The sequence below is a fragment of the Somniosus microcephalus genome, unplaced genomic scaffold, assembly GCF_052327205.1.
Source record: "Somniosus microcephalus isolate GS21.2 unplaced genomic scaffold, FLI_Smic_1.0 unresolved_chr3, whole genome shotgun sequence".
Classification (NCBI taxonomy): domain Eukaryota; kingdom Metazoa; phylum Chordata; class Chondrichthyes; order Squaliformes; family Somniosidae; genus Somniosus; species Somniosus microcephalus.
Window position 1 is genome coordinate 60,809,045 of NW_028225181.1, and position 18,029 is coordinate 60,827,073.

Below are 18,029 nucleotides of genomic sequence, written 5' to 3' on the forward strand. Positions count from 1 at the left end.
GCACGGGTTAGACACAGAGTAAAGCTCCCTCTACACTGTCCCATCAAACACTCCCAGGGCAGGTACAGCACGGGTTCGATACAGAGTAAAGCTCCCTCTACACTGTCCCATCAAACACTCCCAGGGCAGGTACAGCACGGGTTAGATACAGAGTAAAGCTCCCTCTACACTGTCCCATCAAACACTCCCAGGGCAGGTACAGCAAGGGTTAGACACAGAGCAAAGCTTCCTCTACACTGTCCCATCAAACACTCCCAGGGCAGGTACAGCATGGGTTAGATACAGAGTGAAGCTCCCTCTACACTGTCCCATCAAACACTCCCAGGGCAGGTACAGCATGGGTTAGATACAGAGCAAAGCTTCCTCTACACTGTCCCATCAAACACTCCCAGGGCAGGTACAGCACGAGTTACATACAGAGTAAAGCTCCCTCTACACTCTCCCATCAAACACTCCCAGGGCAGGTTCAGCACGGGGTTAGATACAGAGTTAAGCTCCCTCTACACTGTCCCATCAAACACTCCCAGGGCAGGTTCAGCACGGGGTTAGATACAGAGTAAAGCTCCCTCTACACTGTCCCATCAAACACTCCCAGGGCAGGTACAGCACGGGTTAGATAGAGAGTAAAGCTTCCTCTACACTGTCCCATTAAACACTCCCAGGGCAGGTATAGCACGGGTTAGATACAGAGTAATCTCCCTCTACACTGTCCCATCAAACATTCCCAGGGCAGTTACAGCACGGGATTAGATACAGAGTACAATTCCCTCTACACTGTCCCATCAAACATTCCCAGGGCAGGTACAGCACGGGTTAGATACAGAGTAAAGCTCCCTCTACACTTTCCCATCAAACACTGCCAGGGCAGGTACAGCACGGGTTAGGTACAGAGTAAAGCTCCCTCTACACTTTCCCATCAAACACTCCCAGGGCAGGTACAGCACGGGTTAGATACAGTGTAAAGCCCCCTCTACACTGTCCCATCAAACACTCCCAGGGCAGGCTCGGCACAGGTTAGATACAGAGGAAAGCGTCCTCTGCATTGTCCCATCAAACACTCCCAGGGCAGGAACAGCATGGATTAGATACAGAGTAAAGCAGCCTCTACACTGTCCCATCAAACACTCCCAGGGCAGGTACAGCACGGGTTAGATACAAGGTAAAGCTCCCTCCACACTGTCTTGTCAAACAGTCCCAGGGCAGGTACATCACGGGTTAGATACAGAGTAAAGCTCACTGTACACTGCCCCTTCAAACACTCCCAGGGCAGGTGCAGCACGGGTTAGATACAGAGTAAAGCTCCCTCGACACTGTCCCATCAAACACTCCCAGGGCAGGTGCCGGACGTGTTAGATACAGAGTAAAGCTCCCTCTACACTGTCCCATCAAACACACCCAGGGCAGGTACAGCACGGGTTAGATACAGAGTATAGCTCCCTCGACACTGTCCCATCAAACACTCCCAGGGCAGGTGCAGGACGTGTTCGATACAGAGTAAAGCTCCCTCTACACTGTCCCATCAAACACTCCCAGGGCAGGTACAGCACGGGTTTGATACACAGTAAAGCTCCCTCTACACTGTCCCATCAAACACTCCCAGGGCAGGTACAGCAGGGGTTAGATACAGAGTAAAGCTCGCTCTACACTGCCCCATCAAACACTCCCAGGGCAGGTACAGCACGGGTTAGATACAGAGTAAAGCTCCCTCTACACTGTCCCATCAAACACTCCCAGGGCAGGTACAGCACGGGTTAGATGCAGAGTAAAGCTCCCTCTACACTGTCCCATCAAACACTCCCAGGGCTAGTACAGCACGGGTTAGACACAGAGCAAAGCTTCCTCTACACTGTCCCATCAAACACTCCCAGGGCAGGTACAGCACGGGGTGGATACAGAGTAAAGCTCCCTCTACACTGTCCCATCAAACACTCCCAGGGCAGGTACACCACGGGGTTAGATATAGAGTAAAGCTCCCTCTACTCTGTCCCATCAAACACTGCCAGGGCAGGTACAGCACCGGATAGATACAGAGTAAAGCTCCCTCTACACTAACCCATCAAACACTCCCATGGCAGGTACAGCACGGGTTAGATACAGAGCAAAGCTTCCTCTACACTGTCCCATCAAAAACTCCCAGGGCAGGTACCGCACGGGTTAGATACAGAGTAAAGCTCCCTCTACACTCTCCCATCAAACACTCCCAGGGCAGGTACAGCACGGGTTATACACAGAGCAAAGCTTCCTCTGCACTGTCCCATCAAACACTCCCAGGGCAGGTACAGCACGGGTTCGATACAGATTAAAGCTCCCTCTACACTGTCCCATCAAACACTCCCAGGGCAGGTACAGCACGGGTTAGATACAGAGTAAAGCTCCCTCTACACTGTCCCATCAAACACTCCCAGGGCAGGAACAGCACGGGTTAGATACAGAGTCAAGCTACCTCTACACTGTCCCATCAAACACTCCCAGGGCAGGTACAGCACGGGTTAGACACAGAGCAAAGCTTCCTCTACACTGTCCCATCAAACACTCCCAGGGAAGGCACAGCACTGGTTAGATACAGAGTGAAGCTCCCTCGACACTGTCCCATCAAACACTCCCAGGGCAGGTACAGCATGGGTTAGATACAGAGCAAAGCTTCCTCTACACTGTCCCATCAAACACTCCCAGGGCAGGTTCAGCACGGGATTAGATACAGAGTTAAGCTCCCTCTACACTGTCCCATCAAACACTCCCAGGGCAGGTTCAGCACGGGGTTAGATACAGAGTAAAGCTCCCTCTACACTGTCCCCATCAAACACACCCAGGGTAGTTACAGCTCGGGTTAGTTACAGCGTAAATCTCCCTCTACACTGTCCCATCAAACACTCCCAGGGCAGGTACAGCACGGGTTAGATACAGAGTAAAGCTCCCTCTACTCTGTCCCATCAAACACTCCCAGGGCAGGTTCAGCACGGGGTTAGATACAGAGTAAAGCTCCCTCTACACTGTCCCCATCAAACACACCCAGGGTAGTTACAGCTCGGGTTAGTTACAGCGTAAATCTCCCTCTACTCTGTCCCATCAAACACTCCCAGGGCAGGTACAGCACGGGTTAGATAGAGAGTAAAGCTTCCTCTACACTGTCCCATCAAACACTCCCAGGGCAGGTATAGCACGGGTTAGATACAGAGTAATCTCCCTCTACACTGTCCCATCAAACACTCCCAGGGCAGGTACAGCATGGGTTAGATACAGAGTAAAGCTCCCTCTGCACTGTCCCATCAAACATTCCCAGGGCAGGTACAGCACGGGTTAGATACAGAGTAAAGCTCCCTCTACACTTTCCCATCAAACACGCCCAGGGTAGATACAGCATGGGTTAGATACAGAGTAAAGCTTCCTCTACACTGTCCCATCAAACACTCCCAGGGCAGGTACAGCACGTGTTAGATACAGAGTAAAGCTCCCTCTACACTGTCCCATCAAACACTGCCAGGGCAGGTACAGCACGGGTTAGATACAGTGTAAAGCCCCCTCTACACTGTCCCATCAAACACTCCCAGGGCAGGTACAGCACGGGTTAGATACAGTGTAAAGCCCCCTCTACACTGTCCCATCAAACACTCCCAGGGCAGGCTCGGCACAGGTTAGATACAGAGGAAAGCGTCCTCTGCATTGTCCCATCAAACACTCCCAGGGCAGGAACAGCATGGATTAGATACAGAATAAAGCAGCCTCCACACTGTCTTGTCAAACAGTCCCAGGGCAGGTACATCACGGGTTAGATACAGAGTAAAGCTCACTGTACACTGCCCCTTCAAACACTCCCAGGGCAGGTGCAGCACGGGTTCGATACAGAGTAAAGCTCCCTCGACACTGTCCCATCAAACACTCCCAGGGCAGGTGCAGGACGTGTTAGATACAGAGTAAAGCTCCCTCTACACTGTCCCATCAAACACACCCAGGGTAGGTACAGCACGGGTTAGATACAGAGTATAGCTCCCTCGACACTGTCCCATCAAACACTCCCAGGGCAGGTGCAGGACGTGTTAGATACAGAGTAAAGCTCCCTCTACACTGTCCCATCAAACACTCCCAGGGCAGGTACAGCACGGGTTTGATACACAGTAAAGCTCCCTCTACACTGTCCCATCAAACACTCCCAGGGCAGGTACAGCACGGGTTAGATACAGAGTAAAGCTCCCTCTACACTGTCCCATCAAGCACTCGCAGGGCAGGTACAGCATTGTTTAGACACAGATTAAAGCTTCCTCTACACTGTCCCCATCAAACACTCCCAGGGTAGGTACAGCTCGGGTTATTTACAGAGTAAAGCTCCCTCTACACTGTCCCATGAAACATTCCCAGGGCAGGTACAGCACGTGTTAGATACAGAGAAAAGCTCCCTCTACACTGTCCCATCAAACACTCCCAGGGCAGGTACAGCGCGGGGTTAGATTCAGAGTAAAGCTCCCTCTACACTGTCCCATCAAACACTCCCAGGGCAGGTACAGCACGGGTTAGATACAGAGTAAAGCTCCCTCTACACTGTCCCATCTAACACTCCCAGGGCAGGTACAGCTCGGGTTAGATTCAGAGTAAAGCTCCCTCTACACTGTCCCATCAAACACTCCCAGGGCAGGTACAGCACGGGTTAGATACATAGAAACATAGAAACATAGAAGATAGGAGCAGGCGTAGCCCATTCGGCCCTTCGAGCCTTCTCCGCCATTCAATGAGATCATGGCTGATCATCCAAATTCAGTACCCTGTCTCTGCCTTCTCCCCATATCCCTTGATCCCTTTAGCTTTAAGAAGTATATCCAACTCTTTCTTGAATATATTTAATGAACTGGCCTCCACCGCCCTCTGTGGCAGAGAATTCCACAGGTTCACCACTCTCTGGGTGAAGAAATTCCTCCTCATTTCAGTCCAACATGGCTTGCCCCTTACCCTTAGACTGTGACCCCTGGTTCTGGACTCCCCGGCCATCAGAAACATCCTTCCTGCATCTAGTCTGTTCAGGCCTGACAGAATTTTATAGGTTTCGATGAGATCCCCTCTCAATCTTCTAAACTCCAGTGAGTATAAGCCCAATTGACACAATCTCTCCTCATACGTCATTCCTGCCATCCCAGGTATCAGCCTGGTGAATCTTCGCTGCACTCCTTCCATGTCAAGAACGTCCTTCCTCAGGTAATGCGACCAAAACTGCACACAATACTCAAGCTGCGGTCTCACCAAGGCCCTGTACAACTGTAGCAAGACATCCTTGTTCCTGTACTCGAACCCTCTTGCTGCGAAGGCCAACATACCATTTGCCTTCTTAACCGCCTGCTGCACCTACATGCTTACCTTCAGCGACTGGTGCACAAGAACACCCAGGTCTCTTTGCACTTCCCCTTCACCCAATCTATTGCCATTAAAATAATAATCTGCCTTCCTGTTTTTGCCACCAAAGTGGATAACCTCACATTTATCCACATTTTAGTGCATTTGCCATGTTTCTGCCCAATCACCCAACCTGTCCAAATCGTACTGGAGTTTCACGACATCCTCCTCACAGCTTACCCTCCCACCCAGCTTTGTGTCGTCTGCAAATTTGGAGATATTACATCCAATTCCCTCGTCCAGATCATTAATATATATTGTGAACAGCTGGGGTCCTAGGACCGATCCTTGCGGGTCCCCACTAGTCACTGCCTGCCACTCGGAAAACGACCCGTTTATTCCAACTCTTTGCTTTCTGTCCACCAACCAGTTCTCTATCCAAGTCAATACCTTGCCCCCAATCCCATGTGCCTTAATTTTGCACGCTAATCTCTTATGTGGGACCTTATCGAAAGCCTTCTGAAAGTCCAAATACACCACATTCACTGCTTCTCCCTTATCTATTTTACCAGTTACATCCTCAAAAGATTCCAGTAGATTAGTCAAGCATGATTTACCTTTGGTAAATCCATGTTGACTTTGTCCGATCCTGTCACTGCTTTCCAAGTGCTCTGCTATTACATCTTTTAGAATAGACTCCAGCATTTTCTCCACTACCGATGTCAGGCTTACCGGTCTATAATTACCCGCTTTTTCTCTACCACCTTTTTTGAATAGTGTGGTAACATTAGCTACCCGCCAATCCATGGGTACTGTTCCAGAGTCGATCGAGTTCTGGAAGATGACCAGAAATGCATCTACTATTTCTAGGGGCACTTCCTTAAGTACACTGGGATGTAGATTATCAGGCCCTGGGGATTTATCGGCCTTCAGTCCCATCAATTTTCCTAAAGCTCCCTCTACACTGTCCCATCAAGCACTCCCAGGGCAGGTACAGCATGGGTTCGATACAGAGTAAAGCTCCCTCTACACTGTCACATCAAACGCTCCCAGGGCAGGTACAGCACGGGTTAGATACAGAGTAAAGCTCCCTCTACACTGTCCCATCAAACACTCCCAGGGCAGGTACAGCACGGGTTAGATACAGAGTAAAGCTCCCTCTACACTGTCCCATCAACACTCCCAGGGCAGGTACAGCACGAGTTACATACAGAGTAAAGCTCACTCTACACTGTCCCAACAAACACTCCCAGGGCAGGTACAGCACGGGTTAGACACAGAGTAAAGCTCCCTCTACACTGTCCCATCAAACACTCCCAGGGCAGGTACAGCTCAGGTTAGATACAGAGTAAAGCTCCCTCTACACTGTCCCATCAAACACTCCCAGGGCAGGTACAGCACGGGTTAGATACAGAGTAAAGCTCCCTCTACACTGTCCCATCAAACACTCCCAGGGCAGGTACAGCACGGGTTAGATACAGAGTAAAGCTTCCTCTACACTGCCCCATCAAACACTCCCAGGGCAGGTACAGCACGGGTTAGATACAGAGTAAAGCTCCCTCTACACTGTCCCATCAAACACTCCCAGGGCAGGTACAGCACGGGTTAGATACAGAGTAAAGCTCCCTCTACACTGTCCCATCAAACACTCCCAGCTCAGGTACAGCACGGGTTAGATACAGAGTAAAGCTCCCTCTACACTGTCCCATCAAACACTCCCAGGGCAGGTACAGCACGGGTTAGATACAGAGTAAAGCTCCCTCTACACTGTCCCATCAAACACTCCCAGGGCAGGTACAGCACGGGGTTAGATATGGTGTTGACCCTGTTGCGCACGGGATCTTTCTCTGCAGGTACGTTCCTGCTGATGTATGTGAACGAGATGCACTGTGTGGTTGCGGCCTACACATTCCAGGCTCCGACCAGCGCCCTGTGCAAGGAGTGGACGGACAGCCTCTCCATGGCCCAGGTGAGTGAAGCTTTCAACAAAAGGTGAGGAGACTTTGGGTTAACTCGGGCCCCATCAGGCTTTCTCTCCGGCCTGGGGTGAGTCAGCTTGATCTCACCCGGTGTGTTACTGAGCCCCTGGGATAGGGAGGGGGTGAATCAGCCCGGGTTCCTGCTCCTGAACCCTGTCCAGTGACCCCTGGGTTAGGGAGGGGGTGAATCAGCCCGGGTTCCTGCTCCTGAACCCTGTCCAGTGGCCCCTGGGTTAGGGAGGGGGTGAATCAGCCCGGGTTCCTGCTCCTGATCCCTGTCCAGTGACCCCTGGGTTAGGGAGAGGGTGAATCAGCCCGGGTTCCTGCTCCTGATCCCTGTCTTGTGACCCCTGGGTTAGGGAGGGGGTGAATCAGCCTGGGTTCCTGCTCCTGATCCCTGTCCAGTGACCCCTGGGTTGGGGAGGAGGGTGAATCCGCCCGGGTTCCTGCTCCTGATCCCTGTCCAGAGACCCCTGGGTTAGGGAGGGGGTGAATCAGCCTGGGTTCCTGCTCCTGATCCCTGTCCAGTGACCCCTGGGTTAGGGAGGAGGGTGAATCAGCCCGGGTTCCTGCTCCTGATCCCTGTCCAGTGACCCCTGGGTTAGGGAGGTGGTGAATCAGCCCGGGATCCTGCTCCTGATCCCTGTCCAGTGACCCCTGGGTTAGGGAGGGGGGTGAATCAGCCCGGGTTCCTGCTCCTGATCCCTGTCCAGTGACCCCTGGGTTAGGGAGGGGGTGAATCGACCCGGGCTCCTGCTCCTGATCCCTGTCCAGTGACCCCTGGGTTAGGGAGGGGGTGAATTAGCCCGGGTTCCTGCTCCTGATCCCTGTCCAGTGACCCCTGGGTTAGGGAGGGGGTGAATCAGCCCGGGCTCCTGCTCCTGATCCCTGTCCAGTGACCCCTGGGTTAGGGAGGGGGTGAATTAGCCCGGGTTCCTGCTCCTGATCCCTGTCCAGTTACCCCTGGGTTAGGGAGGAGGTGAATCAGCCCGGGTTCCTGCTCCTGATCCCTGTCCAGTGACCCCCTGGGTTAGGGAGGGGGTGAATTAGCCCGGGTTCCTGCTCCTGTCCTGATCCCTGTCCAGTTATACCTAGGTTAGGGAGGGGGTGAATCAGCCCGGGTTCCTGCTCCTGATCCCGGTCCAGTGACCCCTGGGTTAGGGAGGGGGTGAATCAGCCCGGGTTCCTGCTCCTGATCTCTGTCCAGTGACCCCTGGGTTAGGGAGGGGGTGAATCAGCCCGGGTTCCTGCTCCTGATCTCTGTCCAGTGACCCCTGGGTTAGGGAGGGGGTGAATCAGCCCGGGTTCCTGCTCCTGAACCCTGTCCAGTGACCCCTGGGTTAGGGAGGGGGTGAATCAGCCCGGGTTCCTGCTCCTGATCCCTGTCCAGTGACCCCTGGGTTAGGGAGGGGGTGAATCAGCCTGGGTTCCTGCTCCTGATCCCTGTCCAGTGACCCCTGGGTTAGGGAGGGGGTGAATCGACCCGGTTCCTGCTCCTGATCCCTGTCCAGTGACCCCTGGGTTAGGGAGGGGGTGAATCAGCCCGGGTTCCTGCTCCTGATCCCTGCCCAGTGACCCCTGGGTTAGGGAAGGGGTGAATCAGCCCGGGCTCCTGCTCCTGATCCCTGTCCAGTGACCCCTGCGTTAGGGAGGGTGTGAATTAGCCTGGGTTCCTTCTCCTGATCCTTGTCCAGTGACCCCTGGGTTAGGGAGGAGGTTGAATCAGCTCGGGTTCCTGCTCCTGATCCCTTTCCAGTGACCCCTGGGTTAGCGAGGTGGTGAATCAGCCTGGGTTCCTGCTCCCGATCCCTGTCCAGTGACCCCTACTTGGAAAAGTGTGTGGGTTTTGGTTGAGAATGGGTTTGTGTGCTGGTATGTGATGCCTCCTACGGTTGAATATGCTGCCGAATACTCACTGCATGGGGCTTGCACACGGAGAAGGTGGCCGAGAGCACACGAACCCCAACATCAATTAGAGGAGGTGGGGCTTAAATGTTTTTAAAACAAGGTTTAGAAGTTAAGAAATGCCAAAATATTATTCACACAGAAGCAGTTGGAGTTGCTTCGATCCCGAGAGGCATTGACCTATCATCAGCAGTTTAATCAACAGCAGGAAGAGGGCCAGAATGGCGGGAACTCTGCTCCAAGCTCCCCCGCTCCCACCAGGAGAGATTCCAGTGAGGGACAAGTCAGGTTAGTCTCGGCATATCAGATCCAATAATCACAGAAATATCCATCCCATCACCCCTCCCCGCCGTGCCCTCTCTCTCTGAAAGACCTCTTAGAAACATAAAAACACAGAAGATAGGAGCAGGAGTAGGCCATTCGGCCCCTCGAGCCTGCTCCACCATTCAATGAGATCAAGGCTGATCATCTAAATTCAGTACCCTGTCCCTGCTTTCTCCACATATCCCTTGATCCCTTTAGCCTTAAGAAATATATCTAACTCCTTCGTGAATATATTTAATGAATTGGCCTCAACTGCCTTCTGTGGTAGAGAATTCCACAGGTTCACCTCTCTCTAGGTGAAGAAATTCCTCCTCATCTCAGTCCTAAATGGCTTACCCCTTATCCTTAGACTGTGACCCCTGGTTCTGGACTCCTCCGCCATCGGGAACATCCTTCCTGCATCTAGTCTGTCTAGTCCTGTTAGAATTTTATAAGTTTCAATGAGATCCCCTCTCATTCTTCTAAAGGATGTTCCCGATGGCAGGGGAGTCCAGAACCCTTAAGGCTAAAGGGATCAAGGGATATGGGGAGAAAGCAGGGACAGGGTACTGAATTTGGATGATCAGCCATGATCTCATTGAATGGCGGAGCAGGCTCGAGGGGCCGAATGGCCTACTCCTGCTCCTGTCTTCTATGTTTTTATGACTGGGTGGAATATTAAATGGGAGGGAGATTAGACTGGGAGATATTAAAGGGGAGGGGGATTGGACTGGGGGATATTAAATGGGTGGGGGATCAGAGTGGATGGGGAGACTCTCTTGGTTGTGTGTCCTGTTTCTGCTCTGGCAAGCTCTACGTTCCCATTGACTGATACTCCTCTTGTCTCTCTCTCCCCGCAGCCCATCGGAGAAGGTCGGTCAGATCCCCCAGCTGGTGGTGACACCCCCGGGGAACTCGGAGGTCAGTTTGGAGCTAGGCCCCGAGCCTGGGGCCCAGGAGGGCGAGAGAGGCCGTGGATCCCCACCCTCGACCCGCACAGGCCCACCACGCCGGCCCCGCTCGCCGGGCAGGTTCGGGGTGCAGAAGTTCATCGGGCGGCGCCTGAAGAGGGGGGACGGGCCTACCCGGACTCAGCCAGAAATCTGGACGCAGGCTCCAGAGCAGGCGCAGGAAGAGCCTGAAGAGGAGCTGGAAATCCAGGCCCAGGCGCCAGAGCAGGCCCAGGAAGAGCTTGAGGACAACCTTGAAATCCAGGCCGGGGCACCAGAGCAGGCCCAGGAAGAGCCTGAGGGCGGCCTTGAAATCCAGGCCAGGGCTCCAGGCCAGGCCCAGGGAGAGCCTAAGGACGGCCTTGAAATCCAGGCCCAGGCTCCAGACCAGGCCCAGGAAGAGCCTGAGGAGGTCATTGAAAGCCTCGCCCAGGCAGCAGACCGGACCCATGCCCAGCCTGAGCTAGGCCCCAGTTCCCAGCCTCCCTCCCCGAACAGGGCCCAGGTCAAGCTGGATTTGGGAGAGAGCCCAAAGTCCCCTGGCGTCTGCTCGGTGCTGGAGACACTGCGGAGGGCAAAGGCAATGGAGGGCCGGCCGTCATGGCAAGGGTCGGAGGTTGCAGACCCGGTGGAGTTGGAGAAAGTACCGAATACATCGTCAGAGCAACGGATGCTGACGCTCGCCGAACTCCAGCGGACTCGTTCACCTTTCGATCTTAATTACGTCTTAACGACATCGTAAGCATAATCTTTAACATTTAAAGCTCCCTCTACACTGTCCCATCAAACACTCCCAGGGCAGGTACAGCACGGGTTAGATACAGAGTAAAGCTCCCTCTACACTGTCCCATCAAACACTCCCAGGGCAGGAACAGCACGGGTTAGATACAGAATAAAGCTCCCTCGACACTGTCCCATCAAACACTCCCAGGGCAGCTACAGCACAGGTTAGATACAGAGTAAAGCTCCCTCTACACTGGCACATCAAACACTCCCAGGGCAGGTACAGCACAGGTTAGATACAGAGTAAAGCTCCCTCTACACTGTCCGATCAAACACTCCCAGGGCAGGTACAGCACGGGTTAGATACAGAGTAAAGCTCCCTCTACACTGTCCCATCAAACACTCCCAGGGCAGGTACAGCACGGGGTTAGATACAGAGTAAAGCTCCCTCTACATTGACTCATCAAACACTGCCAGGGCAGGTACAACATGGGTTAGATACAGAGTAAAGCTCACTCTACACTGTCCCATCAAACACTCCCAAGGCAGGTACAGCACGGGTTAGATACAGAGTAAAGTTCCCTCTGCACTGTCCCATCAAACACTCCCAGGGCAGGTACAGCACGGGTTAGATACAGAGTAAAGCTCCCTCTACACTGATCCATCAAACACTCCCAGGGCAGGTACAGCACGGGTTAGATACAGAGTAAAGCTCACACTACACTGTCCCATCAAACACTCCCAAGGCAGGTACAGCACGGGTTAGATACAGAGTAAAGCTCCCTCTGCACTGTCCCATCAAACACTCCCAAGGCAGGTACAGCACGGGTTAGATACAGAGTAAAGCTCCCTCTGCACTGTCCCATCAAACACTCCTAGGGCAGGTACAGCACGGGTTAGATACACAGTAAAGCTCCATCTACACTGTCGCATCAAACACTCCCAGGGCAGGTACAGCACGGGTTAGATACAGAGTAAAGCTCCCTCGACAATGTCCCATCAAACACTCCCAGGGCAGGTGCAGCACGGGTTAGATACAGAGTAAAGCTCCCTCTACACTGCCCCATCAAACACTCCCAGGGCAGGTACAGCACGGGTTAAACACAGAGTAAAGCTTCCTCTACACTGTCCCATCAAACACTCCCAGGGCAGATACAGCACGGGGCTAGATACAGAGTAAAGCTCGCTCTACACTGTCCCATCAAACACTCCCAGGGCAGGTACAGCACGGGTTAGATACAGAGTAAAGCTCCCTCTACACTGTCCCATCAAACACTCCCAGGGCAGGTACAGCACGGGTTAGATACAGAGTAGAGCTCCCTCGACAATGTCCCATCAAACACTCCCAGGGCAGGTGCAGCACGGGTTAGATACAGAGTAAAGCTCCCTCTACACTGCCCCATCAAACACTCCCAGGGCAGGTACAGCACAGGTTAAATACAGAGTAAAGCTTCCTCTGCACTGTCCCATCAAACACTCCCAGGACAGGTACAGCACGGGTTAGATACAGAGTAAAGCTCCCTCTACACTGTCCCCATCAAACACTCCCAGGGCAGGTACAGCACAGGTTAGATACAGAGTAAAGCTCCCTCAACACTGTCCCATCAAACACTCCCAGGGCAGGTACAGCACGGGTTAGATACAGAGTAAAGCTCCCTCTACACTGACCCATCAAACACTGCCAGGGCAGGTACAACATGGGTTAGATACAGAGTAAAGCTCCCTCTACACTGACCCATCAAACACTCCCAGGGCAGGTACAGCACGGGTTAGATACAGAGTAAAACTCACTCTACACTGTCCCATCAAACACTCCCAAGGCAGGTACAGCACGGGTTAGATACAGAGTAAAGCTCCCTCTGCACTGTCCCATCAAACACTCCCAGGGCAGGTACAGCACGGGTTAGATACAGAGTAAAGCTCCCTCTGCACTGTCCCATCAAACACTCCTAGGGCAGGTACAGCACGGGTTAGATACAGAGTAAAGCTCCCTCTGCACTGTCCCATCAAACACTCCGAGGGCAGGTACAGCACGGGTTAGATACAGAGTAAAGCTCCCTCTACACTGTCCCATCAAACACTCCCAGGGCAGGTACAGCACGGGTTAGATACAGAGTAAAGCTCCCTCGACAATGTCCCATCAAACACTCCCAGGGCAGGTGCAGCACGGGTTAGATACAGAGTAAAGCTCCCTCTACACTGCCCCATCAAACACTCCCAGGGCAGGTACAGCACGGGTTCAATACAGAGTAAAGCTTCCTCTACACTGTCCCATCAAACACTCCCAGGACAGGTACAGCACGGGTTAGATACAGAGTAAAGCTCCCTCTACACTGTCCCCATCAAACACTCCCAGGGCAGGTACAGCACAGGTTAGATACAGAGTAAAGCTCCCTCTACACTGACCCATCAAACACTGCCAGGGCAGGTACAACATGGGTTAGATACAGAGTAAAGCTCCCTCTACACTGACCCATCAAACACTCCCAGGGCAGGTACAGCACGGGTTAGATACAGAGTAAAGCTCCCTCTACACTGACCCATCAAACACTCCCAGGGCAGGTACAGCACGGGTTAGATACAGAGTAAAGCTCACACTACACTGTCCCATCAAACACTCCCAAGGCAGGTACAGCACGGGTTAGATACAGAGTAAAGCTCACTCTACACTGTCCCATCAAACACTCCCAAGGCAGGTACAGCACGGGTTAGATACAGAGTAAAGCTCCCTCTGCACTGTCCCATCCAACACTCCCAGGGTAGGTACAGCACGGGTTAGATACAGAGTAAAGCTCCCTCTGCACTGTCCCATCAAACACTCCTAGGGCAGGTACAGCACGGGTTAGATACAGAGTAAAGCTCCCTCTACACTGTCCCATCAAACACTCCCAAGGCAGGTACAGCACGGGTTAGATACAGAGTAAAGCTCCCTCTACACTGTCCCATCAAACACTCCCACGGCAGGTACAGCACGGGTTAGATACAGAGTAAAGCTCCCGATACACAGTCCGATCAAACACTCCCAGGGCAGGTACAACACGGGTTAGATACAGAGTAAAGCTCCCTCGACAATGTCCCATCAAAGACTCCCAGGGCAGGTACAGCACGGGTTAGATACAGAGTAAAGCTCCCTCTACGCTGTCCCATCAAACACGCCCAGGGCAGGTACAGCACGGGTTAGATACAGAGTAAAGCTCCCTCGACAATGTCCCATCAAAGACTCCCAGGGCAGGTACAGCACGGGTTAGATACAGAGTAAAGCTCCCTCTACGCTGTCCCATCAAACACGCCCAGGGCAGGTACAGCACGGGTTAGATACAGAGTAAAGCTCCCTCGACAATGTCCCATCAAAGACTCCCAGGGCAGGTACAGCACGGGTTAGATACAGAGTAAAGCTCCCTCTACACTGTCCCATCAAACACTCCGAGGGCAGGTACAGCACGGGTTAGATACAGAGTAAAGCTCCCTCGACAATGTCCCATCAAAGACTCCCAGGGCAGGTACAGCACGGGTTAGATACAGAGTAAAGCTCCCTCTACGCTGTCCCATCAAACACGCCCAGGGCAGGTACAGCACGGGTTAGATACAGAGTAAAGCTCCCTCGACAATGTCCCATCAAAGACTCCCAGGGCAGGTACAGCACGGGTTAGATACAGAGTAAAGCTCCCTCTACACTGTCCCATCAAACACTCCGAGGGCAGGTACAGCACGGGTTAGATACAGAGTAAAGCTCCCTCGACAATGTCCCATCAAACACACCCAGGGCAGGTACAGCACGGGTGAGATACAGAGTAAAGCTCCCTCTACACTGTCCCATCAAACACTCCCAGGGCAGGTACAGCACGGGTTAGATACAGAGTAAAGCTCCGTCTACACTGTCCCATCAAACACTCCCAGGGCAGTTGCAGCACGGGTTAGATACAGAGTAAAGTTCCCTCTACACTGTCCCATCAATCACTCCCATGGCAGGTACAACACGGGTTAGATACACAGTAAAGCTCCCTCTACACTTTCCCATCAAACAATCCCAGGGCAGGTACAGCACGGGTTAGATACAGAGTAAAGCTCCCTCTACACTTTCCCATCAAACACTCCCAGGGCAGGTACAGCATGGGTTAGATACAGAGTAAATCTCCTGCTACACTGTCCCATCAAACACTCCCAGTTCATGTACACCACGGGTTAGATACAGAGTAAATCTCCCTCTACACTGTCCCATCAAACACTCCCAGGGCCGGTACAGCACGAGTTAGATGCAGAGTAAAGCTCCCTCTACACTGTCCCATCAAACACTCCCAGGGCAGGTACAGCACGGGTTAGATACAGAGTAAAGCTCCCTTTACACTGTCCCATCAGACACTCCCAGGGCAGGTACAGCACGGGTTAGATACAGAGAAAAGCTCCCTCTACACTGTCCCATTGACACTCCCAGGGCAGGTGCAGCACAGGTTAGATAGAGAGTAAAGCTCCCTCTGCACTGTCCCATCAAACACTCCCAGGGCAGGTACAGCACGGGTTAGATACAGAGTAAAGCTCCCTCGACAATGTCCCATCAAACACTCCCAGGGCAGGTGCAGCACGGGTTAGATACAGAGTAAAGCTCCCTCCACACTGCCCCATCAAACACTCCCAGGGCAGGTACAGCACGGGTTAAACACAGAGTAAAGCTTCCTCTACACTGTCCCATCAAACACTCCCAGGGCAGATACAGCACGGGGTTAGATACAGAGTAAAGCTCGCTCTACACTGTCCCATCAAACACTCCCAGGGCAGGTACAGCACGGGTTAGATACAGAGTAAAGCTCCCTCTACACTGTCCCATCAAACACTCCCAGGGCAGGTACAGCACGGGTTAGATACAGAGTAGAGCTCCCTCGACAATGTCCCATCAAACACTCCCAGGGCAGGTGCAGCACGGGTTAGATACAGAGTAAAGCTCCCTCTACACTGCCCCATCAAACACTCCCAGGGCAGGTACAGCACAGGTTAAATACAGAGTAAAGCTTCCTCTGCACTGTCCCATCAAACACTCCCAGGACAGGTACAGCACGGGTTAGATACAGAGTAAAGCTCCCTCTACACTGTCCCCATCAAACACTCCCAGGGCAGGTACAGCACAGGTTAGATACAGAGTAAAGCTCCCTCAACACTGTCCCATCAAACACTCCCAGGGCAGGTACAGCACGGGTTAGATACAGAGTAAAGCTCCCTCTACACTGACCCATCAAACACTGCCAGGGCAGGTACAACATGGGTTAGATACAGAGTAAAGCTCCCTCTACGCTGACCCATCAAACACTCCCAGGGCAGGTACAGCACGGGTTAGATACAGAGTAAAACTCACTCTACACTGTCCCATCAAACACTCCCAAGGCAGGTACAGCACGGGTTAGATACAGAGTAAAGCTCCCTCTGCACTGTCCCATCAAACACTCCCAGGGCAGGTACAGCACGGGTTAGATACAGAGTAAAGCTCCCTCTGCACTGTCCCATCAAACACTCCTAGGGCAGGTACAGCACGGGTTAGATACAGAGTAAAGCTCCCTCTGCACTGTCCCATCAAACACTCCGAGGGCAGGTACAGCACGGGTTAGATACAGAGTAAAGCTCCCTCTACACTGTCCCATCAAACACTCCCAGGGCAGGTACAGCACGGGTTAGATACAGAGTAAAGCTCCCTCGACAATGTCCCATCAAACACTCCCAGGGCAGGTGCAGCACGGGTTAGATACAGAGTAAAGCTCCCTCTACACTGCCCCATCAAACACTCCCAGGGCAGGTACAGCACGGGTTCAATACAGAGTAAAGCTTCCTCTACACTGTCCCATCAAACACTCCCAGGACAGGTACAGCACGGGTTAGATACAGAGTAAAGCTCCGTCTACACTGTCCCATCAAACACTCCCAGGGCAGTTGCAGCACGGGTTAGATACAGAGTAAAGTTCCCTCTACACTGTCCCATCAATCACTCCCATGGCAGGTACAACACGGGTTAGATACACAGTAAAGCTCCCTCTACACTTTCCCATCAAACAATCCCAGGGCAGGTACAGCACGGGTTAGATACAGAGTAAAGCTCCCTCTACACTTTCCCATCAAACACTCCCAGGGCAGGTACAGCATGGGTTAGATACAGAGTAAATCTCCTGCTACACTGTCCCATCAAACACTCCCAGTTCATGTACACCACGGGTTAGATACAGAGTAAATCTCCCTCTACACTGTCCCATCAAACACTCCCAGGGCCGGTACAGCACGAGTTAGATGCAGAGTAAAGCTCCCTCTACACTGTCCCATCAAACACTCCCAGGGCAGGTACAGCACGGGTTAGATACAGAGTAAAGCTCCCTTTACACTGTCCCATCAGACACTCCCAGGGCAGGTACAGCACGGGTTAGATACAGAGAAAAGCTCCCTCTACACTGTCCCATTGACACTCCCAGGGCAGGTGCAGCACAGGTTAGATAGAGAGTAAAGCTCCCTCTGCACTGTCCCATCAAACACTCCCAGGGCAGGTACAGCACGGGTTAGATACAGAGTAAAGCTCCCTCGACAATGTCCCATCAAACACTCCCAGGGCAGGTGCAGCACGGGTTAGATACAGAGTAAAGCTCCCTCCACACTGCCCCATCAAACACTCCCAGGGCAGGTACAGCACGGGTTAAACACAGAGTAAAGCTTCCTCTACACTGTCCCATCAAACACTCCCAGGGCAGATACAGCACGGGGTTAGATACAGAGTAAAGCTCGCTCTACACTGTCCCATCAAACACTCCCAGGGCAGGTACAGCACGGGTTAGATACAGAGTAAAGCTCCCTCTACACTGTCCCATCAAACACTCCCAGGGCAGGT

The 18,029-nt window shown here is 52.8% G+C and overlaps 1 protein-coding gene across 1 annotated transcript in view; it reads left to right on the top strand.

Moving 5' to 3' along the window:
- The window catches only part of LOC147091599 (pleckstrin homology domain-containing family G member 6-like), a 201,505-nt gene extending 190,310 nt beyond the window's left edge, over positions 1-11,195 (top strand). Inside the window, exons 12-14 of the mRNA XM_085976827.1 lie at positions 7,170-7,285; positions 9,343-9,488; positions 10,364-11,195. Of these exons, the coding sequence (XP_085832953.1) occupies positions 7,170-7,285; positions 9,343-9,488; positions 10,364-11,195 (1,094 nt within the window). The remainder of the gene's footprint in view (positions 1-7,169; positions 7,286-9,342; positions 9,489-10,363) is intronic.
- The last annotated feature ends 6,834 nt before the right edge of the window (positions 11,196-18,029 follow it).